General features: G+C 51.1%; 2 protein-coding genes across 4 annotated transcripts in view; one reads left to right on the top strand and one right to left on the bottom strand.

Moving 5' to 3' along the window:
* Positions 1-6,528, top strand: part of SUPT16H (SPT16 homolog, facilitates chromatin remodeling subunit) — a 42,218-nt gene extending 35,690 nt beyond the window's left edge. For all 3 annotated transcript variants that reach the window (XM_072724400.1, XM_025992116.2, XM_072724401.1), the window contains exons 23-26: positions 3,295-3,424; positions 4,242-4,371; positions 4,515-4,592; positions 5,211-6,528. In XM_072724400.1, coding sequence (XP_072580501.1) covers positions 3,295-3,424; positions 4,242-4,371; positions 4,515-4,592; positions 5,211-5,356 — 484 coding nt within the window. In that variant the 3' untranslated portion in view covers positions 5,357-6,528. The remainder of the gene's footprint in view (positions 1-3,294; positions 3,425-4,241; positions 4,372-4,514; positions 4,593-5,210) is intronic.
* Positions 6,529-6,571: 43 nt separating this feature from the next.
* The window catches only part of RPGRIP1 (RPGR interacting protein 1), a 41,928-nt gene continuing 36,417 nt past the window's right edge, over positions 6,572-12,082 (bottom strand). Inside the window, exons 13-15 of the mRNA XM_072724402.1 lie at positions 11,745-11,829; positions 8,823-8,950; positions 6,572-6,820 (exon numbers count right to left, since the gene is read on the bottom strand). Of these exons, the coding sequence (XP_072580503.1) occupies positions 6,717-6,820; positions 8,823-8,950; positions 11,745-11,829 (317 nt within the window). The 3' untranslated portion in view covers positions 6,572-6,716. The remainder of the gene's footprint in view (positions 6,821-8,822; positions 8,951-11,744; positions 11,830-12,082) is intronic.

Here is a 12,082-nt window from a genome sequence, read left to right as displayed (position 1 = left end):
TTGGAGACAACATTTGAGTCTCGCTTGTTTTAATCTATTCTTTTCATTGGATTGGTGAAAACAGACCATTTACATTTATTTATTGTTAACTATCAGTATGGTTGGGTTCAAATCTATCACCTTGCTCTTCGTTTTCTTATCTGTTCTTTGTTGCTTTTCTCTTCTGTTTATGCCACCTTTCGGATTAATTTTATGATTGTATATGAAGGTGTTTTGGGGGGCGTTGGTTTTGGTTGTTTGTTTTTAATTCAAGAAAGACAGAGAGAGAGAGAGAGGCAGAGACACAGGCAGAGGGTAGAAGCAGGCTCCATGCAGGGAGCCTGATGTGGGACTCAATCCCGGGACTGCAGGATCAGGCCGTGGGCTGAAGGCAGCGCTAAACTGCTGAGCCACCCAGGGATTCCCGGTTTTTTTTTAGTAGTCTCTACACCCAGTATGGGGCTCAAACTCATGACCCCAAGATTAAGAGTTGCATGCGCTCCTCTGACTGAGCCAGCCACATGCCCCTGGGCAGTTATCTCTTAATTGACAAAATTGCAGAAAGTGTCTTGGATATTTACTCATGTATTTACCATTCCTGGTGCTCTTCATTCCATTGTGTGGTTCTGACCTTTTATCTGCTTTTTCTTTGCCTCATAAATCTCCTTTAGTATTTGAGGGGCAGGTTTTCTGGTGACACATTCTCTCAGCTTTTTTCTTGAAAGATTTCCCTTTCATTTCAGAAAGATGTTTTTTGCTGCATGTAGAATTGTAAGCTGATGGTCTTTTTTAATATTTATAAGATACTGCTTCACCATCTTCCAGCTTACTGGGTTTCTGCTCAGGTGTTTGCTCTTGTTCTTTGTACCTCTTTATAGGTCTTTTCTCCTCAGGATATTTTATTTTCTATTTGTATCATTGGTTTTTAGCAGTTTGTTAGATGCTTTGCTGTGTTTTGTTTGGTATGTTTGTTTTTAATAATTATTCTGCTTAGCATGCATTGGGCTCCTCAGATCTGCTGGGTATGTGGTTTTCATCACATCTAGAAATGTTTTGGCCATTTTTCTTCTAATATTCTTGCTTAGTTTCCCCCCCCCCCCCTTTTGTTCCCTGAGACTAATTACATGTATTTCATTTCATCACTTTTCAACATCTTCCAGTTTCTTCCTTCTTGAACATATGGAGCATATTTATTATAGTTCTTTCAACATCATTATCTGATACTTGCATCCACCATCTTTGTATTTTCTGGGTCTATTTCTATTGGTTTTTCTCCTGCCTTTTTTTTTTTTTTTAAAGATTTTATTTATTCATGAGAGAGAGGGAGAGAGAGGCAGAGACATAGGCAGAGGGAGAAGCAGGCTCCACGCAGGGAGCCTGACATGGGATTCGATCCGGGGTCTTCAGGATCAGGCCCTGGGCTGCAGATGGCGATAAACCACTGAGCCACCTGGGCTGCCCTTCTTCTGCTTTTTTGCATGTCTGGTGATTTGTGATCAACTGCCAAACATTGTAACTACACATTTTTGGGTGCTAGTTTTTTTTAGTTTTTTTTTTCTAGATTTCATTCTAGATATAATTTAGGGACTTGGATACCACTTGATTTTTCAAACTTGTCTAGGATTTACCCCACTGCTGAGGCAGTACTCTTTTGAGGACTCTTGATTCCCTGTGTGTTACAAGGTCTTTCTACTGAGGCTGGTAGGAACAGGAACTATTTCCAGCTTAGTGTGAGGTCTGGGAATTGTCTGGCCTACTGTTTTCCAATGCTGCTTTGCCCACCTCTCCTGAGCTTCCTCTCATGCGTGTGCAGATACATTCTCGGCCTACGATTGGCAGGGATCCCTCTGCATATTTCCAGAACATTTCCTATTACTGTCTCTCCTCTAGTACTCTCTGCTTCACAAATTCTATTTCAGCCTCCTCAAATCCTTCTCTGTCTCTCAGGTTCTGATTGGGTTCCCTTCCCTTCATAGCAGCCTGGGAACCGCCTCCAGGCAGAGAACTTGGGGAGTCATAAAACAGAACCCCGTTTGTTTCCTTCTTTAGGGGACTATAATCCTGTGCTACTTTTTATCCAATGTTTTGTGGGTTTAAGATATTTATTTGAGGGATCCCTGGGTCGCGCAGCGGTTTGGCGCCTGCCTTTAGCCCAGGGCGCGATCCTGGAGACCCGGGATCGAATCCCACGTCGGGCTCCCGGTGCATGGGGTCTGCTTCTCCCTCTGCCTATGTCTCTGCCTCTCTCTCTGTGTGACTATCATAAATAAATAAAAATTTTAAAAAGTTAAAAGCTTGGACATTTAAAAAAGATATATGAGAGCGAGCGAGTACAAGCGGGGCGAGGGGGGAGAAGCAGACTTCCCACTGAACAGGGAGCCCCATGGCGGGGGGGTTCGATCCCAGGACCCCGGGATCATGACCTGAACCAAAGGCAGATGCTTAACTGACTGAGCCACACAGGGCCCCCTTTATCCAGTCTTTGAAAGCTGTTTCATAACTTGGTTTTTTGTGGGTTTTTTTTTAAATGAAAAGGTGTATCTAGTTCTTGTTTTTCCACCAGGGCTAGAGGCAGAGGTTACAGTGTGTATGATGTAATGCTTGTCCTGGACTTCTGGCAGTGGTTACATATTTCTTGTGATCCTCACTATTGTCATTTCTTCGGTTGTCTTTTCTCTTCCTTCCCACCCACTTCAATTGATTTGAGCTCTTTTCAACAGAAGTACATAACAGAAAGTCATTTGAACATCTTAATACAGGGCACTTTAGGTACTAAACAAACAAAAAACTTATCCCTCCTTTCAGATAGACCTTACGTCAAATAAGTAATACATAAGAAATCAGTAGGAGATTGGGGAGAGAAAGCTAGGGCCGGTTCCTAATACTGAACCGCAGCGGTGTGAATGATCCAGAGCTGAAAAGTAAGAATTAGAGAAGTGCTTATAAGTTGAAACTACTTGCAAATAAGAGTGGAGTCAGAGAAGGGAAAATGCAGGGGAAAAGGAGAAAGGCTAAAGGAGGAACAGGGAAATTGATGCTTAAGAAAGAAAACGATACAACAAGGAGACGAGCTTTGTTTGAGGGCCAAAGCTTGCTTCAGTTGGAATGCCGCTCTGTCCCAGGGGCTGCTGTCCCGGAGACCAGTTACCAGCTGTTGGGGGCTATCCTGGTGGCATAACGCAAAGAATGTCTGCTCTCCTGTATTTCGGGAAAGGTTATCTCCTCTTCAGACATGCTTATGAGAAGATGACACAGTAACGTTCACAGAAAGCACAGAGGATGATTTTGACTTCATAATAATATCCTCTCTCTCAGTTCCTGTGACCTAAAGTACACGGAAGGAGTGCAGTCCCTCAACTGGACTAAAATCATGAAGACCATTGTCGACGACCCCGAGGGCTTCTTCGAACAAGGTGGCTGGTCTTTCCTAGAGCCTGAGGGTGAGGTGCGTGAGTGTGGGGTTTCTTTTCTGGTCACAGTGGTGCCTGTTACTATGTGGGCAGCTAGGAAATGCCAGGGAAGTGGCACATGAGGGAGCAGGCAGGGAGACACCATGTCGTGTCTCCATTAGTTTCGCGGGTAGATGGGAATTGATTGGGGCCTGGCGGCCAGTCACACGGCTTTGAAATTGCAGAATTGTTCTGTCTTACACTTGGGGAAAATACTTCAGAGCACTTTACCTTTTTTTTTTTTTTTTAAGTATAATTAACTTACAGCATAATACTAGTTTCAGGTGTAACTTTAGGGCATTTTGCAAAATTTGTTTTCTAAGAAATGTTTCTTCCGCTTCTGCATAATGCATTATTACCAAGAGTGTTTCTAATGTTAATTTTCATGGGTAGGAAGGATGAAGTGAATCTTTAAGAAATATTAATTTGAGGGCAGCCCCCGTGGCGCAGCGGTTTAGCGCCACCTGCGCCCAGGGCATGATCCTGGAGACCCTGGATCGAGTCCCACATCAGGCTCTCTGCATGGAGCCTGCTTCTCTCTCTGCCTGTGTCTCTGCCTCTTTCTCTCTGTCTCTATGAATAAATAAAATCAAAAATATATATATGAATTTGAAAATTACTAGTGAAGTGCAATTACTAGATAAATATCTATTAGTCCTTTTGTGGTCAGTTGAGGTTTTGGGGTTTTATGTTTTTCATGTAAAATAGAAATAATGCTGGTGTGCTAAGTGGGTTGAATTAATTCATTAAGTTAACCAAGTGAATGTCAAAAAAAGAACCCAGTAAATAGTATTATGCTTTCTGACTCACCAGGGGAGTGATGCTGAGGAAGGGGATTCAGAGTCTGAAATTGAAGATGAGACTTTTAATCCTTCAGAGGATGATTATGAAGAGGAGGAGGAGGACAGTGATGAAGATTATTCATCAGAAGCCGAAGAATCAGGTTTGTCTTTATAGGGAAAATTTTTCATGACTTTTTTTTTTTTCCATGACTTTTTAATCTAATGTCATTTCTGGAAACCCATAAAGGAGGGAAGAATTTTGGCATTGCATTTCCGTCTAATGACCTACTTAATTTTATTCTAGACTATTCCAAGGAATCCTTGGGCAGTGAAGAAGAGAGTGGAAAGGATTGGGATGAACTGGAGGAAGAAGCCCGAAAAGGTAAATTGTGTGGTGTTAGTTTTGAGGCACAGATTTCTAACAGATTTTTAGTATTTTGATATGTTATTTGCCTAATAAGAATAACAAATGAACACTATAAAAATTCCTGTGGAGCTATAGCTCCGACTTTAGCAGATGAGCTCTGGAACGCATGCATAGTCTCCCAGGTGGCGTGACTAGCTGATGCTTTCTTCATGTGGGCTCACAGCTGTGCTGATAGCCACATAGTCTGGGAAGTCTCTAGAATTAGGCTGTGAGTTTCCAAATCTAAGTCCTGTCTGGGCCTCTTCTGGGTTAGGGTTGTTTTTGTACTATCAGTTTAATGACTGAAACCAAACGCCAGATCAAAGATGAAAGGGAAATACCTACTGGATCCTAAGCATTGGGATCACCTCATTGAATCGTGAAATAATTTTCCATCGAATGAATACGTAAACCGAGGCTCGGCCAGGTTAAGTACGTGCCCAAGATCACACAACTAAGAAGCGTTAGAGATTTGAAAGATTAAAACCTAAGTTTGACTCCAGGGTGCGCTGCCTGTCGTAGTTCTGCTATCACGTGCTATTAGTATCACAGCTAACCTGTCGTTAACTAGCAATGCCTCGTTCTCCTGCTTAGCGGACCGAGAAAGTCGTTACGAGGAAGAAGAAGAACAGAGTCGAAGTATGAGCCGGAAGAGGAAGGCATCTGTGCACAGTTCAGGCCGTGGCTCTAACCGTGGTTCCAGACACAGCTCTGCACCCCCCAAGAAAAAGAGGAAGTAACTTGTGAACTTTGGTCCACACCTCCATTCTTTATCCAGCCAACCCCTACAAATTTTACATGACATAGAAACTGTATTTTTCCTTTTTTTTTTTTTTTCCCCTTTTGAAGTTTTGCCATTTGAGTCTATGGGTTTAGGGGGCCATTTGTGTGGACCAATCTACTCGGGGAATTCCAGGCCCACCAGGACACGTGCCAGTGGCCCCATCCAGATGGCGAGGGAGGAGGTGTTCTTGAAGAAGGGCAGAGGCTTCCGCTGTTAATACCGTTCATTCCTCTCTCTTCCTGCCACCTTCTGCCGGGACATCAGTGGCTTCGGACAGCTTATTCTTTGATGTCTCAAAGCTGTGTTTCCAAGACACTGGTACCGGGTGACCCCTGACCACCTGTACCATGGTTCTGGACCAGCAGATTCGACCCTCCATCCCACCCTACCTGCCATGACCTTCCTCACCTCTCTTTACGCTCCATCTTTGCAGTGCTCAAGAGAAGGTTCCTGGGATCGGCTAGTAGCCGTGACAAAGTGTACAACCTGAGCTAGTGAGGCAAATTGGGCTGGTACCTCCGCCTGAGTTTTCCTGCTTTTTTTGCCTCATGCAGATAGAGGTGCCTCTGCTGCCCTGGAAGACCTGGGTCGCAGCGGCCTGCCTGCCCGAGGTCCGCCTCCTCATGGACCCACACATGGTTCAGGGGCAGAACTACCACTGTGTGTTTCCCGGTGTGTCCGAGGAAGGATGTTTGTGCCTCCCGCCACTTCTAGGGGCCCTAGCAGGAGCTCAGGAAGCCCGCGTAGCTCTGAGAGGGGCAGGCCAGCCCTGGGTCTGGGATGCCCCGGAGAGAGAAGAGAAGAGGGAGGGAGGCCCGGCTGCAGCACAGCCCCTCGTCACTGCTGCTCCTTATTTTTACTTGTCTTGCCTTGTCCTGTATTTATCACAGTTTCTGTTGAACAGCTTTTAAGTATTTGGGGAGTTTCTCTCGCCGTCCTCCCCTCCTGGTTCTCTGCCCCCACCTGCCGCGCTGCAGTCCCTTCCATGTTCTGTGACTTTAAGAGAGGAGGGGGGGAGGGGTCTCGGATTTTATTTGTTCGTTTGTTTTTTTTCTCCTTAGCAGTAGGACTTGATATTTTCAATTTTGGAAGAACTAAAAAGATAAATAAACTGTGGTTTTTTTTGTTGTTGTTTTGTTTTTGTAAATTCACCTTTTGTGACCGTTCTTGGGCGGCTCCTGAGAGGCCGGGGTCGCCGGGTCGCCAGGTCGCCGGGCTGCGGGAGAGCACCCTGGCGGCGGGGCCGCTGCTTCCGGATCGCTAGCTCGGCCCCCTCGGCTCCCTCAGCTCCGGCTCCCTTAGCTCCGCGGCCTCCCTCAGCTCGGCGGCCGCGTCTCAGTGCACACGGCCCGCAGGGCGGCGGCCGCGCGCACGCCCACCTTCAGCCTCCCGATGGGGGCGCGCTCCGTGGGGCTCACGACTGCGGGAGAGGAAAGGCGGGTGTTCAGTCAGGCGGCGGCTCCTCAGGCGGCTACCGGGCAGGGCTCGCTTCCCCCCCGCCCCCCGCCCGCAGGACACGATTTTTTGTTTTAAAACGTGAATCTGGGGACGCTGTGGCTCATGCGGCCCAGCGGTCAGGCTCTGCTTTCCTGCTGCTCCCTCTGCTGCTCTCTGGGTCTCAGGAATAACTGCATAAAATCTTTTTAAAAAAACAAAAAAAGCGAATCTGTATAGATAAGCCCAGGCCAGGTCACAAAGGGCCCTGTTTATCTTCTAAGGAATCTGGCTTTAACGGAAGCGAAGTGGGGATTCATACTTGGGTTCCAGAAAAGCAGCCATTACTAGGAGCCTCTACAGTGCGCTGTGAAGCAGCTGAGGGACAGGACGGGGTTCTGCACTTGAAGAGAGAAAAGTACTGAAATGTGATTACCGTTGGCAGTTAGGAGTAGGTTGGAGTCCAGGACAGCACTGTCAAGCACTGTCATTTGGAGAACTGGGGGTGGGTCAGGGGACACGAGGTGCAGAGAGGGTCCAGCTTTATGTACTAAGGGACACAGGTAGGGACTGTTGGTCCACCATAAGCCTAGGTTTTATTAAAAATCTGGACTGGAAACCTAGATTTGAGATCATTCTTAGACCACAATTAAAATCCTGGGAGTGGGATGCCTGGGGCTCGACAGTTGAGCGTCTGCATTGGGCTCAGGGCGGGACCCGAGGTCCTAGGATCAAATCCCACACCAGGCTCCCTGCATGGAGCCGGCTTCTCCCTCTGCCTGTCTGCCTGCCTCTCTCTCTCTCTCTCTCTCTCATGAATAAATAAAATCTTAAAAAAAAAAACACTTGATCGTAGCTGAAGCACTGCACGGACTTGAGCAAGTAGTTCAAGGAGCTGAGTCTGAGAGAGAAGCAGGCTAGGAAACAGGCTCTGGGTTTTCAAATCAGACCAACAGGATTTAAAGCCTGAGTGGAGAGAAGGGGCAGCCACAACCAGGAAGTTACAAGTGTCTCTTTTGATGATCAAAAAAATCAAAAGAATCGAAACCTCATTGGCTTTAGAAATGTCGAGGTCCTGACTAGAGAAGGTTTGAGGGGATCCCTGCACAGTGCGAAGGGCCGGCGCGTCGGGGGAGCGGAGCTGGGGAAGGCGGGCAAGGGCGGCCTCGGGACCCCTGGAGAGCAGCCGCTGGGGGCAGCCCCCCAGCCTACAGAGCCTTGCGGGGAGGTGACGGGGAGACCCCAGCAAGCGCAGAACAGCCTGCCCGCCGGCATTCCAGTGCAGAGGTTTCCGAAGCCCACCAGTCTTGCAGCAAATAATGTTAAAAATGGGCCTCGGAAGAATGTGGTGGTCAGACTTTGCAGAAGCACCGTAGCAGGTGGAGATGGGGCGGAAGTGAGAGGATGCGGCCACTTCTGGAGCAAGGCCGGTAAGCTCTGGGAACCAAAACGAATTTGGCAACAAATCCCAAGGGGGCAGGAGAGTCGGCTTCTGTGGGAGAGACGGGCGAGGCTGTGCCTTACAGGAGGCGCACGGGCCGCCTTTACGGACCTCACATCCTGAAGAGCCATCAGGGATTCTGATCTCTACATATACGGCTCTCCAAAATCCCCATTTCAGACACTGCAGAGTCCTAAAAGCCTGCACCCCGGACGCCCAGAGCCCCGAGACCAAGCTCCGCGGGAGCCTGCGTCTCCCTCTGCCTCCCTCCATCTCACGAGTAAATAAATAACATCTTTAAAAAAAAAAAAAAACTGTATTCCAGTTGTCCTGAACCGCATGTCATGCACACAGGCCAACCGAGACAACAGAGCGCCCTGACGCTTGCTCCAGAAGTAATTATGCCCGTAGGGATTTGGACCCAATTCGTATAATCAGCTTCACAGTGATCATCACAAAATGAAGGTAAAACAGAAAAAGGATTCGTGATGAGGCTGACCGCCTGAGAAAGAAGTCAGACTGAGAAGCATGAGAACTCATTACTCACTCTCTAGCTCTTGTTCCACGAGGTCTCCTGATTCCATGACCTGGCGCAGCTCCAGAAACGCGTATCCCACCTCTTGACATTCCTTCTTTTCGTCGTCCAGAGGATCACTTACCACCGTGAACTTTAAACTAAAGAGGGGAAAATTCCATGTAACTCGGTACTGCTGCTACCGTAGGGCCTAAAGTACATACACGAAGGTCAGAGCCGTCACAAGTTATACCATGTTCCCCTGAGCCACTCTTCCCTGGCCTGCATCCTACATGACGAATAGCCAGAGTAAGGAGCCTGTGCGAAGCAACGCCAGGCCCGGGGAGGCTGGAATGAAGACTGAGACGGTGTAGTTGATCAAGTTGTGTCAAAACTGTTTAGACGAGATGCTTTGCAAGAGAGCCTGCAGCTCTGAAGAAAGATCTGGGGCCAGCAGGAGCCCCCGCGGGTTCAGTTAGTTAAGCCTCTGCCCTGGGGTTCAGGTTCAGGTCATGGTCCCAGGGTCCAGGGCTCCCTGCTCAGCGGGGAGTCTGTTGTTCCCTCTGCTTGTGCGCTCTCTCTCTCTTTCTCTCTCTCTCTCTCTCTCTGTGTGTGTGTGTCAAATAAAATCTTAAGAACAAAAAGGAAGAAAAAAGAAAAGGAAAGAAAGAAAGAAAGATTTGACCAGGGCAGTGAAGGTATCTGCACACAAACCAAGATTATAGGAGAATGAGAAGAGTTTTAGATTACTAAATAAAAGAAAATTTGGGTATCAAGCTGGAGCAGAGAAAGACAGAAGGAATACAGAATTGCAAAATGTTTAAAAAGCGGGTTCCGGGATCCCTGGGTGGCGCAGCGGTTTGGCGCCTGCCTTTGGCCCGGGGCGCGATCCTGGAGACCCGGGATCGAATCCCGCGTCGGGCTCCCGGTGCATGGAGCCTGCTTCTCCCTCCGCCTGTGTCTCTGCCTCTCTCTCTCTCTCTCTCTGTGACTATCATAAATAAATAAAAAATTAAAAAAAAAAAATTTAAAAAAAAAAATAAATAAAATTAAAAAAAAAATATATATGTTAAAAAGCGGGTTCCTCCAAGCCGCAAGCCTGGAGGCAGGGGCCCTGGGGCGCCGGCACCTCCACCCGTGGTGAGCAGGCGACCACCCCCCTTGTTCTCTGGATTCGGCCCAGCAAACAACGGCACTGAGTTCTAGCACCTAACACCTAGCACCTACTAGATTCGTTGAGATAAAGTTCGCACATAAGTTCACTATCTCAACCATTTTAAAGTGCACAATTCGGTGTGTTCGGTGAACTCAGACTGCCCCCAGGCTGTGCTCACGGTGGCACGCCCCTCCCCTGGGAGGCCCCCAGGCAACCTGCCCTTTGCTGGGTTTCCTATTCTGGACACTGTGGATCCCTAGTAATTTTTTAAAAGCAGATACTGGTCACTAATAGTGCTAAGGAAGCAAGAGTGTGGCTAAAACCTCAGGCTCTTAAAATCGCAGCTGGCCAGGATCAAGCCAAAAAGCAGAAATCCTGAGAGTGACCTGGCTGGGCCCCAAGCGACACTCGTCTGTGAGGGGTCAGCCGCTGAGGGGTCGCGGCGCCGCCGAGTCGCCCTTTCTGGGTCCAGGCCGCTGTGCGAATGTCTTGTGTGTGTGCGTGTGTGTATTTTTCGACTCACAGCCCCGAGGTCAAGAGCTGCGCTGAGATCAGGGTCGGAGGCTTCCCTGAGCGCGCCAGACCCTGGCGCCTCCGACACACTTCGTGGTCTCAGGTGTGGCCCAGAGGCCGCGCCCAGTGATGCTCAGGGACGAGAGGGCCCCGAGTGGGGTCAGGCCTTGGAGCCACGCGGCCTCCTTAGAGGCCCACAACCTGGCCCGGGGGCGGCGGCAGGAAGGGAGGTAGAAATCGGGACCTAAAACTGAATAGGAAACCCGCCCCCCAGAAAAAGGCCTACCACTGCGAGAGAGGGAAGGGAGGGAGTGTCCCAGGAACACGGGGGGCGGAAGAGAGACAGTAAGTCGGGCATGGAGGCCGGGGGCCAGCTGCAGGCCGGGGGCCCGAGGCCGGGGGCCGGGGGCGGGAGGCCGGGGGCTGGAGGCCGGCTGCGCGGGTGACCCTGCCCAGACCCTGCGCGCCCGGGGCTCGTGGGGCCCTTCCCGGCCGGAGGCACACGGAGTCCGGGCAAGTCCAGGAACGTGCGGGGCCAAGGCGGCGCCCAGCAGGCTCCCGCCACACGCCTGGGGGGACGCCGGTCGCTGATCCGGCCCCAAACGAAAACCGCAAGCAGACGCCCACTCACATCTGAGTTCCAGATGTCAGCGAAACCGTGAGCCCGTTTGTTCGGAACCGTCCCGTGCATTTCGCTGGGGACCTCCGGGGGGGGGGGTCTCCTGGGGTCGCGGGAGTAGCAGGGACACCGGCCTGAAACGGGGCCAGCCCACAGCTCAGCGCAGCCGCACCACGGTCAGCGCGACCCTGCAGACGGGGCTGTGAAGACCCAGCCTCGGGGCCTGCGCGGCTCTCGGGCGGGGCACGGCCTTTTTTTTTTTTTTTAATTTATTCAAGAGAGACAGAGAGACAGACGGAGAGGGAGAGGCAGGCTCCCCGCAGGGAGCCCGGCAGGACTCGAACCCAGAGCCCCAGGATCAGGCCCCGGGCTGAAGGCGGCGCTCAACCGCTGCGCCCCCCGGCTGCCCCCAGGTCACACCTTGATCTCGGGGTTGTGAGTTCAGGCCCCGCGCTGGGCTCCGAGCCGGGTGTGGAGGCTACTGGACGACCCTAAACATGGAACCGTCGGGAGAGCGGGCGGCGAGCGGCCTGTGTCCTGCGGCCATGCGTGGGGGCGCCTCGCGGTCCGGCCCCAGGCCGGGTCGGAGTCGCCGGAGGCGGACGCGCTCAGGGGGCGGCGGGCTGGGGCTGCCGGGATCCCCCCCCCCTCGCGCAGGCGCCCTTACCGTCCTTGCTCGGGGCCCTGTCCGCTCAGCGCGTCGCGCAGGAACTGCCTTCGGGTCGCGTGCGTCAGCGGGTCCAGGTGGATCACTGGGCTCGGGGAGGGGAAGCCGAGGGTCAGCGCCGCCGCGCCGCGGGCACCCGAGGGCCGCCTGGGCCCCCCAGCTCCGCCCCCCAACTCCGGGACCTCCCCCAGCTCCGCCCCCCCAGCTCCTGGCCCCCAAGCTCCGGGACCCCCACCTCCGGGCCCCCCAGCTCTGCCCCCCCAAGCTCCGCCCCCCCAGCTCCGGGCCCCCCAGCTCCTGGCCCCCCACCTCTGGGCCCCCCAAGCTCTGCCCCCCCA

Source organism: Vulpes vulpes, chromosome 10 (genome assembly GCF_048418805.1).
Source record: "Vulpes vulpes isolate BD-2025 chromosome 10, VulVul3, whole genome shotgun sequence".
NCBI lineage: Eukaryota > Metazoa > Chordata > Mammalia > Carnivora > Canidae > Vulpes > Vulpes vulpes.
This window is presented reverse-complemented; position numbering and strand designations above follow the sequence as displayed.